The following is a 16,112-nucleotide window of genomic DNA, read 5'->3' on the forward strand; positions in this document are numbered from 1 at the left end:
CTGCAAATTCTCATTCCTCCAGAAATGAAGCAAATCAGCCTAATGGTGAGCAGGCAGGTCATGGGGTAGAAACGCTACTGTGAGGAACTTTATGAGAAGAGGGAGCTACCGGAATGGTTTAAACTCCATCCACATTCAGACTACGTCAGGGACTCACTGTTGGAAACAAAAGTGTTTGGAAACTGCAAATCATCATAGGAAATAGCTTTAGATCTCACCCTGACCCTTCATGATTTTCCAGTTCCTCAGGAAGAATGCTAGTCGCTGTAATTTCCATTGGGGAATTCTCTCTTGTCAGGTGCCAACGTCAAATATCAGGGTCCATATACTATACTTCCCTGCTGCTGCCCAATTTTCACCCAGTCTCTTGAAGAGACATCCAAGGCTGGGGGTATACCTAGATTCTTCCTACCTCTTAATTCAAAAGAGTTTTTTCCTATTTCTTTACTCCCACAAATGACCAGTTTTAATTAGATAAAAAAGAAAATTTGTGTCTTGGTATTAAGAGGGTAAAATGGATTAATTTTCTACCCCTCTGAAAGGAAAAAAAAATAATTTAAGAGTGGTAGTACTGGCTTAGAAGGTACTACTACCTTTCAGGTACATTTTCTAGGTGTAGGTATGTAGTCTGCACTTTCCCAGTTACTGAGGAGTGCTACAGTGAAGGGCAATGTGTGGACGCTGAAATGCACCATGACGGAAAATTCTGAAGAGACTACCCTGAGCTTTATAAAGGTACTTTTCTTTTTATACCATCTCTGAGTTGGTCCTTCATAAAGCATTTGTGAGATCCGAACTGAATTACCCTTTTCCTTCATAAAGACTACTGATGCTAGGAGGGAATTGGGATATTACCTTGTATAGGCAAGCTAGTTAGAAAAGGAGAAAGAACATTATGAATAGAACTGCCATATTTAGAACAAATACATACATAAATATAAAAGGTCACTCAGTTATATCTGAATTTTAAATTAAATCATTACTTTGTTTGTTTACCTCATGCAGTATTTGGGGCATAAGTACACTAAAACCAAAATTAATAAAAAGACAGTAATATTGTATCAGAGTGAAATTTAACTTGACATTTTTTTAATTTTATCTATCAGCCTTAAGAATGAAAGGCAATAATAGTAAGAGAGAACATTGTTGTTAGAGCAGAAGGAAAATTGATATTTCATGTCCAGATCTCAGGACCAAGGATGATTGTAGAAACTTTGTTTCAGATACGGTTTTAGGCAGGTCTTCAGATCAATCATGTGTTTAAAATGCTGGACAGACACTAAAGGGTTTGAAAGAGTTAAACAAGAGAGCAACTGTGTTGGAGCCAACTAATATTTACAGGCTTTAGGAGACTTCCACAGAGACAAAGTAATTTATCTAATATGAGAAAATTGTAATGCTGAAAAATGTAATGTTTCAGTGAAACACTTTTCCCATGGAAAACATCACCGTAAGGGAAATGAGTTCAATGTGTGCAAGAATAACAGAGGTGAATTGGTTCTATTGCTGTTGGACACAGATGTGAATGTAGTCTATCTGTATGGTAGCAAAGCTAATCAGTGAACGGAAGTTCTACATTAATCTTGAGAGCCATGGGAGGCTCCTGAGCTTGTAGGAGCTCAGGTGCATTTTAAAGTGCATACCTCATAAAATGAAAAAGAAAATAACTTAAATGTCGCTGAATTTTAAACACAAATTGTCACAACAAAACAAAATGCAATGGATTAAGGCTGGTCACATCATGCCCTTTTTCTTTAGGATAAGTTTGATTTTTGCTAAGATACAGTACACTTACACACATGGACCATATACAAGCACAAACTTTTGACTCGTACAGCTGCACACTGAGATCTAATATCTACAAAACTATATCACAAATGAAATAAAAATTACACATTTTTTTTCAACAGACCAGATCAACACATTTTACAGAACATTTTATTATTGGGAAAACAAACAAGCTAGAGAATTATCTAAAACTGTCTGTAGTAGAGGAGCCAGTAGTAAGTTATGGCAAATACAGCAACTACACCATAGTGTCACTGAGATCGCACTGAAAAGACGAAAGTGCTCTGAAAGAAAATGCTCTTGAAGACCTCGTTTAGCACAAACCTGAGGGACACTGTGTGATTTCCCATTTGCTAGTCAAACTGCAAACACTCCACTCATGGAACTATCATATGGATGAGCAACCAAAACATAGAAGATGATGCCCTTGGCTCTACAAAATAGAACTGAAAACTCATAAAACATGCATTTCCTGAGACTTGCAACTTTCCAATCTGGAACCCTACTAAGGGAGAACCTGACCAGGTCGCTCTCGCTAGAATATGTCAGAACCTCAAAGCACATACAAGATGCCTGTTTGTTTGTAATTTAGATTACATACGTCTTAGATTATCCAGCTTTAAGGAAAATTGACAGATTTTTATGAGGCTTTTCTGATTTCTCAGGACCTTGTTCTTTCAATCTTAAATATTTAGGTTATTTGAGATCTATTTTTGCCTAATAATATAGGAATTACAGATTGTAAAAGTGAATATGGCAGTAATATCAGGTTGAGGAATTGAAGTAAGGTTTAGACTTGAAGTGTGTGTGTGTGTGTGTGTGTGTGTGCATGTGTGTGTGATAAGCATGATATGTGGCTGTGTGTGTATACACGTATACACATGCCAAACACTGTATGCCCTGATACATTCACTATTAAACAACTCTCCATGAAAAGCAAGTTTCCCAGTATGGCTGAAAGTGAAATTTGAGGTCATTATATAGAATATCCTAAGGCTTTTAAAAGATGCCTCCTCATTCTTTGCAATGTATATTAGTGTATATTAATAAGGGAGACATAAATTATCATGGCATGAGAAATTTTTATCCCATAAGTCCATCAAAATCACAAATGAAAAACTAAAACTCCTGCCAGTTAGTCTAATTCAACTCATAATAACCCTATAGAACAGAGTGGACCTACCTTATCGGTGAAAGCAGATTGCCACGTCTTCCTCCTGAGAAGCGAGTGGCTGGTAGATTTGAACTGTCAAACTTTTGGTTAGAAGCAGAGCTGCTTTAACTACTGGGCCATGAGGACTCCTTAAAATTATAGACAAGAAAGCAAAACTGAAGGTGCTACTCTGCATATATTCCCTCACCACTCACCCTTTGGACCGTCTTCTATGGACTGAGTAAAAGTTAAATCTGGTCCTGCTATCTTATTCTGCCTTGCAGAGCTCATGACAAAAGTCTTAGTAAGAAACTAGGAGTGCACCAAGATATATCTCCTACTACCTTGAGACCTGTTTGTAGCCCTTGTGTTCCATGTTCTCCATAGAGAAAATGATTGGTTAAGACGAAGGGGATGTTATTTGATTGCCACCCCCTTGGCCTTCTGATGTGCTCTGCCAACCTCCTTAATTGTGTTGCAGGGCAGGTCAAGGGACAGAGGACGCCACTGGTACCCTCTCTTCATTTTGCTTCCTATGAAGTTTCTCCTAATGAATCTCCCGTACTAGCTAGAGGACTCATGTCTACTTTTTCTTTCCTTTAGAAATTAAGGCAAATCCATTGACTCTCATTGCTTGCCACATACTTATTGTATACCAATATACAGAGACCACAACATTGGTTTGAAAGTACCTGTGTCTAACCAGTTTTCTTCATTCATATCCTCAATAGAAAGAAAAATCTTCTCCAAGAAACTACACTATTTATCTAATGCTGCAGGATGTTTGGTTTTATTCCAGCACCCAAAGGGCAAATAGAACAAAATCAACTCTATGCAAAGACTATAAAGAAGCATCTCAAGTCAAGAAAATACAACATAGTTATCTCTATTTTTATTCATTTTTCATAAATACACTGAAAGATGTGTTTGGTGTCTTATCCGTAAGTTACATCACTGTGTCATTACAAGTGTACTTGTCTAAGGATCCTCTCGAGGGAGGAATAACGAACAGGAAGTTAGAGAGGAAATCTTCCCGAAGATCACAGGGCATAAATTTCATGAATTCTATAATTATTCAATAATTCTATAATTCACTAGAAGGACATGAATTCCGTTTTACACATAAAGCAGGTAAAAGAAAGGGAAAGCCAATAGAACTCTAAACGTGAAGGAGAGGAAGGAAAAGGACCGTATTTTGTAAAACAAGGATTAACTTAAAATAGTTTTTTTTAAAAGGGGGGAATTAATACAATAACTCCATTTTCTGATCACTTTTTATACACATTTTTAAGGGTTTCAATGCTAAAATTTAATAATATCAATATGTTAAATTGAAAAGAAGAATTATTCTTAGATCTGTGTTTGCCTGCACTTGTTTCAGGGCTTTTGCGTCTCTGTGCCTTGACAGGAGTAGATAGATTTCGTTAGACGGCGCATAGCAAGACATACACACATGGCTAATACACTTATGGGTATTGCCTCCCACATGGTCCTAGCCATTGCTCACCATAAAACATTACCCTAAATATAAAATATATTCTATTCTTCTGAGAGTTGCCAGTAAATGTTATTTTCTGATAATGAGTATTTATAATCTTGAAACCAACTTCCTTATGTAGTGATAAATGATTGAAATCTATGATTCACATTTAAATTAATTAAAATGGTAGCATGCTTCTATTTCTCTCTGTTCCCATTTTGCATGGATTTGTACTATTTGGGGAAACCACAAAGAAGTGTTGATTTCTAAACAGAAAATAATACAGCACTTAAAGATTTTCAGAGAATTATATAGATTTTCACCGAATTCTCCATAATAATCTTATAAGACACAAAAACAAGGGCTATTTTGTAGATTATTTTAGAGTTGTAAAATTCACAAATGCCAAGGAGAAAGCAAAGCTGGAAAGTACTTTCCCCCCTTAAACCTGAACTATCAAATGTTAGGTCACGGAAACTTACAGTCAAAACATTTGCCTCTGTCTTAATTCCACCTAAAAAAATGGAAAGAACTTAGAAGTGATTACTCACTGCCAGTATTTACCAAGGTGACTCAGACCACAGGTATCACAAGAAGCCCTAAGAATGCTAGATGGGCCCTTGAGATTTTATACATTAGATCATGGCCCAACTCCTTTTTTAACTTTTTTATGTCCTTCCTGATTCTTCCTTTAAAGTTCAAAATTTGAATTGGAGCTTTGTTTTGGAACACATTCCTTAAATCTGTTAATTTCCAAAATCATGTATTTGGAAATCTCAGTTCAGTAGATGAGATTGCACAGGCTTTCATTTCCATCTTTCCTTGATTCCCCTCTACTTTCCTTTATTTTTCCCCTCTTTGTTAAATCAAGAGAATTATTAGGAGAGTTTTTATAAGAGTTCCTTTCAGAGTTTTTTGAATTTTAACCCACTTGTTATAATTTATCAAATGCATTTTGCATTTGCAGGTCAATATCAAAAGGCAAATCTGTGTCCATCTTGAATCTGCCACCATTTGTCTCTTTTCCTCTGGGGTTGGCACTAATAGTTCATCCAAAAAAAGTTTTTATATTATTAGCTGCCTTAAATAGAACTACTGTGAAACACTACTCTTCATATAACACAAAATCAATGATTATGGCCTCTAATCTTACTGGCGCTGGGAACTGACTTGACACACGTTTCCTATGATCAAAAGTTAGACTAAGATTTCCCAATTACAGATGAGTACAGAATATTTTACTAAGTCCCACAAAGCAAATGAATTTGAGCACAACAATGTAATACACTTTGTGGCAGGCATTCTATTGTTTTGATTCCCATAAAGCAAGTGATCAAAAAGAGTGCACAAAAGTAGGCATGGGTAGCTGCATTAGGAGACTATAGATATTGTACGAGCCCCAGACTGAAACCAGAAAACACAAGTAAACACTCATGAATTATACGATACAAAGACTAATTTTGGGGGAAAAATTCACTAGTATTTTTTTTTTTAATTCCTAACACTAGAAACAGATTTTGCTCACCAAACGGGAAATTAAATATTTATAGTAATGCAAGTTATGACCGTAGACACTGGAAACAATTATTTCCCCCTTTTCCCACCCACTACCAGCTCTAAATCCCTCAGAGACTCAGTGGAATAGGAAGATCAGCATGTTCATAGATAATACATCTAATACAATGAGTCATCTCTATCTTATTCATGAACACTCTTAATGGTACTATCAAGTGTTGGCTTCTCCTTCATCGAAGACATAGTTGAGCTTTATGACAGTGCTTATAAAGTCACCAAGTTCTACAAAATCGGCAGTGACAATATTGATGCCACTCTCTCCTGGCTTCTGCGTGCGGACCCACTGCATCATGGCAGGAAGAGCTCTGAGAAGGAAAAGAAAAAGAGAAATTTTAGAGGAAAAGATGCCATTTTCCAAATTCTACACTGTTCCCTTTATAGAAACAAAAGGGGCAGAAAATGACAAACAGACAACGGTAAAGTCTTAACTTCCACATACTCAGCAGAGCAAGTATTCATCGAATTGGTCCATATTAGGCCTCATTTATCAAATGCTCTAATAATCTATAGTAAAGGTTCTTCACAAAGAAAATAATGATTTTGCACTAATATGATGGGTTATTGTGGAGTAACATGCACTTCAAAGACCCTTAAAACTCACTGTGGTAGATGTGGTTGTGACACATAGCAACCCCAGTGGGTTTATGAGGCTGTAAATCACACAGCATAGACACTGCCTGTCTCCCTCAGAGCCACTGGTGAATCCAAACCACTGGAGACCTGTGGTCTTCAGATTAGCGGAGCTAACCCAATTTACTAAGGCCTACACCAACAGACACTTTTTATTAACTCACTGTTTTCAAGAACTTTGCTTCAAACTATAAATAGATGTAAAGGCATCAATCTTCACCTTACAAACAGCTCATGTTTTGGTTGTAGGTGAGTGGGAAAGGATGATATTTTAGTATAGTATAATCAGAGTTTTTCCCCTTCAAGCACATTTAATTTATGCACATTTACCTTTAACTTTACCTTTACCTTTACATTTACCTACTATGTGCCAGTCACCATTATCATTTCCATAGAATTGGAACCAACTCACAGCTGACCCTCCTGTTGGGTTTTGGAGGGTATAAATCCCACAGGAAGAGATTGCCCATCTTTGTCCCAAGGAGCTGCAGATGCTTTTGGGTTAGTAGCACAGCTTCCTAGCAACTACACCACCAGAACTCATCATTTTAGATACTTGAAAAATTTCAGTGACCCGTGCTGACAAAATCAGCAGTAGCAGTAGCCTTATGAGCTATACATTCTAATAAGGAGAGATAGACACAAATGATGATTGTAAGCAAATGATATATTTTGACAGGTAGAATAAGTGGCATTAAAATGAAATTGAAAAAGGAGAATTAAGAGCATGCAGGTGGGGAGGAGTGCTGCTGGCTTATATTTTTAAAAGGTGGTTTAGGTGGTTGCACTGCAGTCTGGGACCAGTCTAAAATTATAGAGGAGCAATGATGTCACCTTGTGGATACAGGATATGGTCTTTCCAACCACTTCTATGCATCTGAGAGCTGGAAAGTGAATAAGGATATGAGAAGAATAATTGATGCCTTTGGACTGTGATGTTAGAGAGGAGTGCTAAATATCTCCTAGACTACCAAAAGAACAGACAGATATGTCTTAGAGAAGGTGCATCCAGAGGGCTCTTTGGAGGCAAGGATGATAAAACTTCACCTTACATACTTTCATCATGTTGCTAGGAGAGGCTATTCCTTGAAGAGGGGCATCATACTTGAGAAGTGGAAGGTTGGCAAAGGAGAGGAAGACTCTCAACTAGATGGACTAACACAGTGACTGCACACAGTAACTGCTGCAACGGGCTCTAGTGTGTCAGAAAGTGTTGAGAAGGCACAGGATAGGACAGGGTTCAGATCTCTTGTTCATGGGATCGCTATGGGTCGTACTTCCTGGAGCCTAGCAACAACAACTAGTTAACTTCATTAACAAGAGGTATAAGAGCAAAACAGGAAGAAAGTTAGTCACATGAGTATCTGGGGAAATGCATTCCAGCTAATGCATGGTCCTAAGGGAACAGCATGTATAGGCTTTAAAAAACATGGAAAAGTTAATACAAAGGAAGTCATAGGAGGAAAGGAAGGAGGAGATGCTATAGAGCTCTGTAGGCCAGTGCAAGGACTTTGAGCTAAGTGCAAGGATCCTTGGGAGAATCTGGAGTCAAGGAGTGCTGTGATGTAATTGTTGTTGTTAGGTGTTAACTAGTCAACTACAACTCCTTGTGATCCAATAATCAACAGATATAAACCATGGCTTATAAAGCACCATCTCCATGATATCTAGCATGTTCGACTCATCATCAAAGTTACTGTGATAATCTATCTACATAGGATCATCCTATCTTTTCCTCATTTCCAATCATGTTGTCTTTTTCCAAAGACTGAATCTGCCTGACAACATGCCTAAAGTTGTAAAATAAAGTTTCACTATCCCTGAGTCTAAGGAGCATCTTGGTTGCAATTCCCCAAAGACAGACAGGTCAGTTCTTTTGGCAGCCCATGGTATGTTCGATACTCTTTGCCAGTATCACAATTCAGAAGCAACCTATTCTTTTTTTGATCTTCCCTATTTATCGTCTTTCAGATGTAAAGGAAGCAATTTGTTTATTTATTGTTGCAGGTATTTTGAAAATTATTTTCAGCAGTATTTCACTTGCATATGACATTAATGATGTTGTTTGCTAATCTCAACATTCTGTTGGATCACCTTTTCTTGAAATGAGAATGAATATAGATATATTCAAGTCAATTAGCCATGTATCTGCTCTCCAAATTTCCTGACATATGATAGTAAGCACATATAGGGTTATATCTGATTGTTGAAAGACCTTTGTTAGCATTCTATCATTTTCTATGGCCTTGTTTTTGCCAATGCCTTCAGTGCAACTTTAACTTCATCCTTAGTTACTTGTGGTTCTTGATCATATGCTACTTCCTTGAATGGTTCAGTATCAGCTAATTCCTTTTGAGTACTCTAAATACTCCTTACACTTCCGTGGATGTTTCCTGCATCATTCAAAATTTTTCCTCAGAGTTCTTCATTTTTGTAACTCAAGTCTTGAATTTGTTCTTCAGTCATTTTAGCTTAAAAAATGCCACTTTTGTTCTTCCTTTTTTTATGTTCTAACTCTGTATCTTTAACTATTTAATTATAGTACCTTGTTTATTTCCTTGTGCTTCCCTTTAAAATCTTCTGCTCAGCTCTTTTGCACTACTATTTCTTCCTTTGTTTTCGTGTGCTTATGTTCTAGTGCAAGTCTCAAAGTCTCCTGACATCTATTTGGTCTTTTCCTTCTTCCTTGTCATTGTAAGGTCATTTTGCTTTCTTCAAGAAAATCTTTTCATAAGGGATAAGAAAAGTAATACAACATAGTGTGGAAACTATTGAAAAATATCCTCAACATCACATGCCAGCAAAATACTTCTGAAGATCATAAAAAAAAAATGACTAGGACAGTACATAGATAGGGAACTGCCAGAAGATCCAGCAGAATTCAGAAGAGGTGGTGACACCAGAGATATCATTGCTGCTATCAGGTGGATCTTGAGTGAAAGTAAAGAATGTCTATGCTTATTGACTATGAAAGGCATTTGACTATGTGAATCATAACAAATTATGGCTAATATGGAAAAGAACGGTAATCCCATAACAGTTAATTGTGCTCATGTGAAATCTACAGCTAATTGAAATAGTTTAGACAGAGACAAAGGTAGCTTGACTATACTTAGTCAGACTAGGTTTAGAGAAGGAAAGAAGGATGTTGAAAATCTAGAAGACCAATATTTCTAGTGATTGATTGATAACAATTGCTAATCTTAGAAACACTGATGATAAACTTTTCCTAGTAGGTAGGGCATTAAGTTTACCATACATTGATTTTGAGATGATCTTGGGACATAGGAGTTGAGATCCAAGTGGTAACTAAGTGCAGATTTGATATTCAGAACAAAGAGTTGGTCTGAAGCCATCACAGATGAAGAATTGTTGGATCTAGATAGAGTGGATAAGATCATCTGGAAATAGTTTGTGGAGGGGGAAGAGAACAGAGCACCTGGAGATCTGCAGCACATAATGGATGGTTTAGAAAAAAGAGTAGGCATAGAAGTAAGAGGAAAATCATAAGAGTATCATTTCTTGATAATGAATGAAAAAAGTAAGCCACAACTCCTTAAAGTTTAAAAAATATGAAGGAGTTTGAAGCATAGAGTGATTATATATATATATATATATATATATATGTATTTTCCTAATCATAGAAAATATTTCAAGTCTATACATGCACAACATTTCCAGGCAAATCCAGATCACCTGCCTTAGGCTACACTAACTCTCTGGGATTACTTTACAAATCATAGTCCTTATTTTCCTGCATGTACATTTTTGAACAAGACACAAATAGTGAATGTTCTATCCATTTACTTCTAAAATAGAATATTATGGATCTAAAAGACCCATTGTTTTTAGAAAATAGAAGAGATTTGGCAGGTGTAGAAATCTGGTCCTCATAGAAATGGTTTTGGAAGATAATTCTGTCTTAAAATGAAAATCCTAGATCCCCGGGAGAAAACACAAGTCTATTTAAGTTCATTAGAAAGAAAGATGCTGTGACAATGCATACACAGTGCCTGGCCCTCACGACTTTCTCTTTTGGATGTGCTACAGTATATAAACAGTTCTCTTGTGAATGCAATGACACTTGGCAGAAGGTCATTCCTAAAATTTGCAGTGTCTTTTTTTCTTTTTTAAAATATATTTTCCCCATTCACATTGTACTTCATACATTCATTATTATACATTGTGCATTATAAAATTAATCACCTAAGATCTATGTCCGCTATTATCCCGTAATTTCAGACGTATACACTTTAGAAAAAGTGGTCGCTCTTTCTAAAGGACAGAGTAAACAGCGTAATTTTGGGAAGACTTGTTCAACAGATAGCCTCATTCTAAGAAATGAGAAATGGTGTGGGTTGGGTTAAGAGTGATGTTGAACCCAATGTGGATTTTGTAGTGATCTCAAGTGAGTAACTGGTACCCTGATATATAGGCTACTAGATTGTAGGAGGTACCAAGGTAGTCACATTTCTTATATCCAAGCCACAATCTTCACCCAAATAGCTTCTAAATGCCCTCCCAAACAGAATCAAACTAGTAGCTTTTGAATTGGCTCCAACTCATGTCAAACCTATGTGTTTTAGAGTAAGACTGCTGCGTTGAGTTCTCAGTGGTTGTCACCTTTGGAATTAGACCTGCAGGGTGTTCTTTTGTAAGTCTTTGGCTGTATTTGAGCTTCCACCCCTTCGGTTAGTAGCTGAGTGCTTAGCCATTTTGGCCATTTTTCTTTTTTCATTGCCGTCAAGTTGCAGCCTACATGGCGTAGAACTTCAGGTAAGTTTTCAGCATGCTGTAGATCACATGGGAGGAGACCACTGGTGAATTCGAACCACCAGAGAGGTGCTGCCTTTGAGTCAGCAGCACAAACCCCTGTGAATCACACCAGCGGAGCTCCATCATGGATTTAGTCGAACTAACTAACTCACAATTGACACCTTTGAACTAGGGTATTGGAGAAAAGTACTTGGACTGCCATGAGAATAAACAGATATGTATTGGAGAAGGTGTAGCCAGAGTGATCTTTGGAGACAAAGATGAAACTTCTTTGCATATACTTTGGTCACGCTGCTAAGAAAGGTTATTCCTTGGAGGGACATCTTGGTTGGAAAAGTGGCAGGTTGGTTAAAAAGGAAGACCTTCAACCAAGTGATTGACACAGTGACTGCAACAATAGACTTGAGTGTGTCAGAGATTGTAAGGATGGCACAGGATAGGACAAGGTTCAGATCTGTTTTTCTTAGGATTGCTGTGAGTCATATTCAACTTCATGGTACTTAACAACAACAACTCATACAAAGACATGGGAGAAAGAAATGACCAAAACGGATGACAGAATTGACTCTCATATTTGTATTGGAATATAAAGAAGCCAAAATATGGGGTGAGGAATACTGAAGAGAACTGAATAGAAGACTTCAAAAGGCAGCTAGATAAGATAAAGCAAAATATGAGAATGAAATATGAAAAGAAAGTGGAGTTAGAAAACCAAAAGAGAAGAATAGGCTCAGCATTTTTGAAACTGAAAGAACTGAAGAACAAATTCAAGTCTCAAATTGCAATACTGAATAATCTTGCAAAATTTTTTTTCAATGATCTTAGAAGAGTTAAAAGAAGATGGAAGGACTACACATAGGAATTGTACCAAAAAGAATTGGTTAGCACTTTACCTTTCAGGAGGTAGAATCTGATAAAGAATAATAGTACTGAAGGAAGAAGTTCAAAACCGCACTGAAGTAATTTTCCCAAAATAATCTGCCAGGAATGGATGGAATACCAATGGAAGTGCTTCAGGAAACAGATGCAACCCTAATGTGTTTACTGGTCGCTGCCACAAATACGCTAACCAGCTAACTAGAAGAGATTCATATTTGCTCTTATAAAAAAAAAGAGGATAGAATAGAATGTGGAAATTATCAAATAATATCACTAATATCACATGCAAATAAAATCATGCTGAAGATAATTTAATAATGGCTGGAACATTTCACTGACAAGGAACGGCCAAAAATTCGAGCTAGATTAAGGAGAGGCCCTTGCACAAAGGATATCATGATTGATATCAGACAAATCTTGGCTGAAAGTAGAGAATAGCAGAAAGATGTTTACTTTTGTTTCATTAACTATGCAAAGGTATTTGATTGTATGGATTATTGAAAATTACGACTAACATTGAGAATAATGGAAATTCCACAACACTTAATATACTTATGCAAAACCTATACATAGACCAAGAAGTAGCTGTCCAAATAAAATACAAGAATACTGCATGGATTAAAATCAGAAAAGGCATCTGTCATCATTGCATTCTTTTTCCTTACCTATTCAGTATCTATGCATAGCAAATCGCTCAAGAAGTAGGACTATATGAAGAAAAACATAGCATCAGGATGAGAAAAAGACTTATCAACAATCTGCGTTATTCAGAGGACACAGCCTTACTCATAGAAAGAGAAGAAGACTTGAAACACTCGCTGCAAAAGGTCAAAGACTATAAACTTCAATATTGGTTACATATATAAAGCATCAATAAAACAAACATCATCACCAATGGTTATTGTTGTTATTGTTAGTTGAGTACAACTCATAGTGACACTATGAACGAAAGATCTGAACCCTGTTCTATTCTGTTCCATCCTCACACTTCAACACACAATAGCTCACTGCAGCAGTTACTGCATCAGTCCACCTGGTTGAGGGTCTTCCTCTCCTTTGTCCCCCCTCCACGCTTCCAAGCATCATGTCCCTCTCCAAGGAACAGCCCTTCCTAGCAATATGTCTAAAGTATATGAGGCAAAGTCTCAGCATTACTGCCTCCAAAGAGTACACTGGCTGCACCTCTCAAGATATATCTGTTCTTTTAGATTACCACTGGACCAATAAGCAAATCATAATTGATGGAGAAAACGGAAGTTGTCAACAATTTCTTTTGACTTGGGTCCACAATTAACATCCATGGTAGCAGCAGTTAAGAAATAAAAAGCTATCTCGCAGTGGAGAAATATGCTATGAATGAGCTCTTCAAAACTCTAAAGAGCAATTCCGTCAATTTAAAGACTAAAGTTTGCCTGATCCAAGTCATGATATTTTCAATTCTTTCTATGCTTCTGAAAGTTGGACAATAAATAAGGTTGACAAAACACTAACTGATGCCTTTGAATTGTGGTTTTGGCAAAGAGTATTGAATATTCCTTGGACTGTCAGAAAAACAAATAAATTTATCTTGAAGAAAGTCCAAGCACTGTGCTCCTAAGAGGCAAGGATGGTGAAACTTCTCCCTTTTGGGGAGCATATTTTTAGGAAGAACCAGTTCCTTAGACATCATGCTGGGAAAGGTAGAAGGTCAATAAAAGGGAGGAAGACAGTCCAGGAGATGGACTGACACAGTGCCTACCACTGTGAGCTCGAACATGATAGAAATCATGAGGATGGCATAAGATGGAGTAAGGTTCAAATCTGTTGTTCAAAGAGTCGCTATGAGTTTGAGTCATCCTTAATTCAATGGAACCTAACAACTGATAATGCCAAGGAAAGCCACTGGAAGAAAAGTCTGAGTTATCATCTTTGTTTCTCCGCAAAATGATTGCTTTGAGGATTCATGGATCATGTTATTAGAATAGTGTCTAGATCTCAGATGAAATATGAATTTTATACTCAAAATTCTATTTTTTGAAGTCAAGGGAATAATTCTTTTCTATTCAGACATGTTTTTCCTAAAGTCAATATAATCTCGAAGGCAAAACAAGCAATAAAGTGGAGTCAAATCTCAAATGCTCAGTCTTAAGAAGAATTAACGTTAAACAAAAACATTCAATGTTTTGGATAAAAACTAGCAAGTGATACTGAAAACAGTAATTATTTAGAATATAATTTCTTAACCTTAAACAAGACCATTATTGCTCCTCTAAGCAGCCTTTTAAAACATTTCTTTTCCTAAACTTCCTTTTCCTCAGTGAAATTGCGATACTACAAATACATACATTATTTATTTGTCTATGTCTAATTTGTTTATTTTTTACATAAAAAGGAAAATGTCTTAATTCTCTCTCCACCTGCAAGAACTCATTTTTACCTGCTTAGGTACAATGAGAATACATGATAAAGATTAACTGTAGGCCCCTGGTTTTATTTAATGCATGACTCAGAATTGAAACTTAAATTCACTACCATTGGTATGGTTCCATGGGGTTTAAAAAGCTGTAAATTGCAAGGGTTTGAGCATGCCATTCTTTTCTCCCTCAGAGCTGCTGATTGATTATAAACACTAGAGATACACAGCCTTTGAGTTAGCAGCGCAACTCTACAGATTATTTCACCAGAGCTAATGCATGACAAAGTGAATTGGAAAAATTGTTCTAGTGTTAATGCAATTTCATCATGATAGATGGTGAAGAGATTGAGATTATTACCAGCTTTAGTTTGCTTGGCTCCACAATCAATACTCTTGGTACCAGCAGCCAGGAAATCAAAGGACAAATTGTATTGGGAAAATCTGCTGTAAGTGACCTCTCCAGAGTACTGAAGAGCGACAATGTCGGTCTGAAGACTAAGGTGTGCCTAATCCAGGGCATCATCTTTGCAATTATGTGCTATGCATCAGAGAGCTGGACAATATCTAGGGATGATAGAAAGATAATTGATGCCTTTGAGCTGTTGTACTGGAAAAGAGTATTGACTATACCACGAACTGCTAAAAGAACAATCAGGTTCATCCTAGGGAGAGTGAAAAAAGGCTACTCCTTGGAGGCAAGGATTCTGAAGCTTTGTCTAACTTATTTTGGACATGTTACAAGGAGAGATCAGTCCTTGGAGAGGGATGTCATGCTTGGGAGTGTGAAGGGACAGCACAAGAGAGGAAGACCCTCAATGAGATGGGTTGATTCAGTGACTGGTGTAATGATATACCAGAGACAATAAGATTGACAGAGGATAGAGCAGAGTTTAGCGCTGTTGTACCTAGGGTCACTATGTGTTGCAGGTGACTCAATGGCACATGACAACAACAATGCAATTTAGTGGTAAGACTCTGTGCTACAATCCCAAAGGCAAGTGGTTTGAACCTGCCAGCTGCTCTGCAGAAGAAGAATGGGCAATCTTCACCTGTGTGATTACTGCCTCTGAAAATCCACAGGAGCTATGGGTTAATTCTGCCTCGATGGTACACAACATTGCAAAATGGTTGAATGCCTTATACCTTGTAGGACACAGTGAGCTAGCACCTGTGGTGTGAGAACTTTGAAAAATGGCTTTTCTATTCATTGCTTTAGCATTCTTCTGGGTGGGAAATGGGGGGAGCTGGACAGACGTGCTCTCCAGCTGTCTCAACTGCACACACATGGTTTTCAGTTGATCAGTATCATGAACAGCAGCAGCAAGGGCAACATGAGGGGCTGTGGAGAGAGGTAGAGAGGGAGGGGAGGGAGGGAGAGAAGGGTGAGAAGGGAGGAAGGAGAGAGAGAGAGGGAGACAGGGAGAGAGGGAGAAAGA

At 37.3% G+C, this 16,112-nt stretch overlaps 1 protein-coding gene across 1 annotated transcript in view; it reads right to left on the reverse strand.

Moving 5' to 3' along the window:
- Positions 1-6,147: 6,147 nt before the first annotated feature.
- PLCXD3 (phosphatidylinositol-specific phospholipase C, X domain containing 3) overlaps positions 6,148-16,112 on the reverse strand; it is a 307,803-nt gene continuing 297,838 nt past the window's right edge. The window contains exon 3 of the mRNA XM_006889554.1: positions 6,148-6,301. Within this exon, the coding sequence (XP_006889616.1) occupies positions 6,148-6,301 (154 nt within the window). The remainder of the gene's footprint in view (positions 6,302-16,112) is intronic.

Source organism: Elephantulus edwardii, unplaced genomic scaffold (assembly GCF_000299155.1).
Source record: "Elephantulus edwardii isolate Elephantulus edwardi_28Jun2011 unplaced genomic scaffold, EleEdw1.0 scaffold00079, whole genome shotgun sequence".
NCBI lineage: Eukaryota > Metazoa > Chordata > Mammalia > Macroscelidea > Macroscelididae > Elephantulus > Elephantulus edwardii.